Source organism: Chenopodium quinoa, unplaced genomic scaffold (genome assembly GCF_001683475.1).
Source record: "Chenopodium quinoa cultivar QQ74 unplaced genomic scaffold, ASM168347v1, whole genome shotgun sequence".
NCBI classification, from domain to species: domain Eukaryota; kingdom Viridiplantae; phylum Streptophyta; class Magnoliopsida; order Caryophyllales; family Amaranthaceae; genus Chenopodium; species Chenopodium quinoa.
Genome location: NW_018743357.1, coordinates 16,656 through 22,002, shown reverse-complemented (window position 1 = coordinate 22,002; position 5,347 = coordinate 16,656). Strand labels below are relative to the sequence as shown.

Genomic DNA, 5,347 nt, shown 5'->3' with positions numbered 1-5,347 from the left:
GATGCAAATGTCCAGTTTTTCCACAAAAGTACAAACTTTCCTACTTGGTAGATCTACGTATGTTTTCTATTTACCTTTCCTTTTGGATTTATACCCAAGTCCTTTAGTTCTCTTGACTTGAGCATCTTTAATCCATTTAGGAGTAGCAGTAGGATCAATACTTCTACTTTTTCTACCTTGCAGTTCCTTTTCTAATCGATCCATATGAGTTTTCAAATTATCAAGATCTAGCTTGAGTTTTTCAAAATCGACATTGAATTTCTACATTGAATCATTAGAGGAACTGCTGGAGTTAATGTCAGTATTGACAAGTTTATACTGTGATAGTTCTACATTTTCCTTTTTAATTTTTTCAATCATCTCATACGAAGAAATTTATCATGTAGTTCTCAAAATCTAGTTTAAATATCATTTGGTGTTGTTTCTAACCAAACACTGTGAACTTTCCAGTTTTATGGAACCTTTTGACATTCATTCTTTGCATGCATTCATCACTTAGATTAACTTTCATTTCAAAATTAGATCAATCAATGCATCCTTGGATAAAGTTCTAAGTTGAGCAGTATCAAATTTACTTTCACTTACCTCCTTTTCAAGTTCTTGAGGTATGCATGCCTATCATTTGATTTGACCATCAAGCACAGATTTGCAACTTCCACTTCTAGTTGATCTTCATCTTTTTCACTTTCAGAGGCTCCCCATGCAGCTATTATAGCTTTCTTGACATCAGTCTTTGAAAAGGGAGTCTTGTTTTATTCTTTCCCTTGTTCCTTGGCCTTCCCTTTTCCTTTCTCGATTTCCCAATGAGGACAGTCTCTGATGAAATGATATGTTGATCCACATTTGTGACATCCGTAGTCTGGCTTGGAGTTGGAGGATTTCTTTTGAAAGTTTATGGAGTTCCGACTATTTCTGTTGAACATTCGCTTGTAATGTCTTACCAACATTTCAGCCTCTTCTTCATCTACTTTAGAATCCTTTTGATCAGCCTTTAGAGCCAGCCCTTTGTTGTTGTTTCCTTCACTACTGCTAGTTCCTAGATGGAGCTCATGTGTCATAAGTGAACCAGCAAGTTGTTCAATGTTGAATGTTGTAAAGTCCTTTTTTTCCTAGAAGGCAGTCACCTTGGCTCTCCAACGTTCATCTTGAGGCAAGCTCCTGAACACTTTTCTAACCTGTTCATCTGTAAGAATTTTTCTACCAAGAGAAACTAGTTCATTAATAATGTTAGTAAATCTAGGAAGAATTTCTTGGATAGATTCTTTGGGTTGCATCTCAAAACGTTCATATTTGGACATAAGCAAGTCAATTTTTAAACGTTTTACTTCATTGGTTCCTTCATAGGTAACCTAAAGCAGATCCCAAATTCCCTTACCATTCTTACACCCCATAACACGATTGTGCTCATGTGGTCCGAGTCCACAGTGAAGTAGCTTAACATCCATAGCATTAATTTCTATTTTATCAAAGTCTTCCTTCTCAAATTCAGACATTGGTTTAGGAATTACCTCATTCTGAGCATTGGTTTTGGTTACTTCTAAATCTCCTACCTCGATGACTCTCACGACTTGATAATTTTCTGCTTTGATGAAGATTTCCATCCTATTCTTCCAATATGTGTAGAATTTCCCGTTGAACATAGGAGGTCGTTGAGTAGAGTATCCTTCTATGAGTTTTTCAAGAGTATTAATCTTGTGCTAAGATTCTCCTCTTTAGGGTGTCCTGATTTCGAGAGGATTAGGCTCTTATACCAATTGTTACCGTAGAAGAATACTACAAGAGGGAGGTGATTTGTAGTAAGAGAGAATTTAGCTAACTTTTTTGCAGAATTGATAAAACTAAGCTAAAGGAACTCAAAATTCATACAAAGAGATTTTACGTGGAAAACCTCTTGGCCCTAACAAGAGGAAAAACCACAACCAGTTGGGATTTTAGAAAAGATTCTTCACTATAATAGGGCAAACAACCTATTACAAGCTAAAGGATCTAGCTTCAAGTTCCTCTACGAGCTTGGAGTTCCCTAACAGCAAGTCCCTCTACTTGCTGCTCTGCTCTTCTCTCTCTTTCTCTACTGACTTCTCTTAGAGTTCACTCAAACCTTCAATTCCCAATTACAACATTGAAAAATAGTACTCTAGTGAAAGTAATTAGAAAAATTAACAACTTAAGAAGAATGGGACACTTGAGTCTTTTTGAAAACAAGAAAGATAGAAAGATATTATTGAGAAAGGTGAAGTTTTCCAAAGAACAACTTCGATATTTATAGGAAAACATAGCATGATTAAAACGCCACAACTTCCACCACTTACGCCACCACTGCTGCACATCAACGCCACTTTTTTACACCACTACCAGAGCTTCAATTATGTCCTAGAAACTAGGACACTTTAAAACTCTAGAAGCAATTTCTTCATTAGTGGAGAAGACTGATTCAACAGTTAGTTGCACAAGTTTAGGTGGTTAGTTTATTCAATCTTTTTGAAGATATTTTTTCTGAAATAAAAGGATATCAAATTGAGATAAGATTAGAAAAGATATTTTCTGAAACCATCTTTCCTAATTTTTAGCAACCAAAGAAATTCAATCTTTTTAAACCAAATTAAAATCGCATTCCACTTATTATCAACTCCTAATTATTCTCATTACATAAAACCTGAAATATAAAATATTTTAGACTTTAATTCTCTAAGAAGTCTCTGCTCCGAGTCTTCATTTTTAAGCTTTTGCTCCGAAGCTTCAGCTCCTTTACAGGAACACTACAACAAGTTTCTAATCCTTTAGCTCTTGTTCTTTTGCCTCGAATTACTCCTGCACTTTAGCATAAGCAACTACAAAACTTATCAAGGCATTAATCCATTGACTTGTGTATAATCAAAACATCAAGGGCAACAATTCATTTATAGAAAGATAAATGTTCAAGTACGTATATTAGAAAATTTACACTTAATGGAAAATTTTTTGTGCTTATTTGTAATAGTTAATGCAAAATTTAGATGAATATTATTAGGCTTCGTTGAATGACACAGAAACTAATGATGTTAAAATGGAAGTTTTGAATTAAGTAGAGAAAAAGTGAAGAGAAACACTGGAGAGAGAAATGAATTTGAAATTAAAAGTTTTTGAGGATTTATTTTATTAAATAGTACAAAATATTTACGTTATTTTGTTTTAAATATACATTATTACGTTACTATGTTATTCCAAAAGTATATAATACTAGTTATTAAAAATGAAATTGAAGCAAGGCCTGAAGTCATCTAAGAATTCACACCACATCCGGATGCAAGGGTACCAAACGATATTTTTCAGCTCATTTAATATTTCTCAAGTCATTTAGTAGGTTCATACATCAATTACGCAATTTTAATGTACCCAAATAAAATTAGAGCAAACATGAAGCACGCAAATTCAAAAGTGCAAAAGGGTGCCGGCACCGTTAAATTAATGAATTTTGTACATCATAACATACACCATAACAAGACTTGATCAATAATTTACAATATTTTTGGTCCCAATAAAAAAATACTTATTGTGTCAAACCCGCATGTATATTTCTAGAATCATGACTTTGATGATTCCTTTAACTTTCCTACCTTTCTTGAACAATTCTTTAGTCCACGTTTTGTCTCAATTTTCTTCACAAATATTCCTTTGCATATATTATTGTTTTCTTTGAACTCCTTGAAGTTTTGAAAATTCCACTTTCTCCCTTAAACTCTATCCCCCGACCACCTAAAGGCTGATAACCGATGATGTTTGGTTGGCGTGAAGCGTTAATTACTGCGATTTTCGCCGGACTTATGGTGATCATTTTCTTGATTCTGATGATTCGTCGAAAGTCTAATTTAAGGAGTGTTGCAACACAGCGCCATGAACAAGAAGTCAGAGGAGTCGAAACAGAGGTTAAAACGACACCGTTACAGACAGAAGAAAACAGCAAGAGAAGGCTAAGTTCTCATTTCTTCCGCCGTGGTTCGTCTACAAAATCTTTCTTCAATTGGGCTGATCATCCAGCTTTGATCACCGACGCTGTCGAGAATGGATGGTCACGATTTGCCTTTAATAGTCACGTGTCGAGTTCTCCGTCTGTTAGATCATCTTTATTTGGGAGTCTGCGACTTACAGGGGATTTTTACAGCAGCAGAGAAAATAGCAGTAGCAGTATTAATAACTCGACTAGTATTAATGAGGTTGAAGAGAGTTGGGAAATTGGTTCAGGATCAGTTGATTTTATGCAAAAGTTGTCCTTCAAAATAAAAGGCTTAAACCATGGTGGTGGAGCCGTGGCTGCAAGTTTATCTTCGGTGGCGAAATCGGTGGGGAGGATGGCGTTACCTTTGCCAGGGCCACCAATGGTTCAATCCTTTCCGCAAGAAGCGTATTTTGAGATAAATGTTTTGAACTCAAATGAAGATAATGTTAAGTTTACTGGTGAAGGTGAAAAAACGAAGCTGCTGTTTCAGCGGAGTTTTTCTTCTACGGCAAGTTCGGGGATTGGTAAGACGCAGGAAGGGTTGTTTCATGTGAGTAGTAGCCGAGGGTCTCACTTGTTAGAGGAGTTGAAAATCGGTGGTGGTTGCCGAAGAGGAGGAGGAGGTGGTGGTGGTGTGAATATATCAATAGGACTGAGTGTTGGGGGTTTTGTAACGACTAGGATTCCTGGGAGCTATCCTGGCTCTATTGGATTCAATTCTGATGGTTCTGTTTTTCTTGGAGGTATGTTTCATTTTTGTCTTGTTTACTTTATTTATTTATTCATTTATTACTATTATTATTATAATTATTATTATTATTATTATTATTATTATTATTATTATTATTATTATTATTATTATTATTATTATTATATATCAAAAACAAAAGTCATACAACTTACAATAAATTAGTGGGAAGCCGAGTTACAATTTGGGCTCCACTTTTCTAGTTATAGCAAAGCCTACCAAAGTGAAGATATGAGCTGCAAGCGTGCAACACGAGCCCCAATGTCTTGCGTCGTCGAGAACCTCTGAATCCGCTTCAGCATCGTAACAGTCTCCTTCTCTAATTCCGCAAGCGAAGAAAAGGAGAAGGGAATAAAACCATATTCAATCGCCCGACAACGAGCTTCATACTTAACCCGCTTCCGATGAGCCGCATCTGCCACAACCCGTCCAGGAATAAAGTCAGATAGCCCTGTATGCGTGAAAGAAGAAGACCCTGTGAAGTCGACACATACATCACGACCACGATCCCATGAATAAAGTAACACATCGGCAGGTCTGAGGGCCCCGTCATTCCCTCCAGACAATCCTATGTCAACCTCCTTTCTAGCTGTAATCCCTGATAGATAGCAAATATCAACAAAGGT

The 5,347-nt window shown here is 36.1% G+C and overlaps 1 protein-coding gene across 1 annotated transcript; it reads left to right on the top strand.

Annotated features, from left to right (window-relative positions):
- The first annotated feature begins 3,749 nt into the window (after positions 1-3,749).
- LOC110738008 lies at positions 3,750-4,924 on the top strand. The gene is made up of 2 exons (XM_021918368.1): positions 3,750-4,716; positions 4,887-4,924. The coding sequence occupies exons 1-2, from the start codon at positions 3,750-3,752 to the stop codon at positions 4,922-4,924; spliced, it is 1,005 nt and encodes a 334-aa protein (XP_021774060.1).
- The last annotated feature ends 423 nt before the right edge of the window (positions 4,925-5,347 follow it).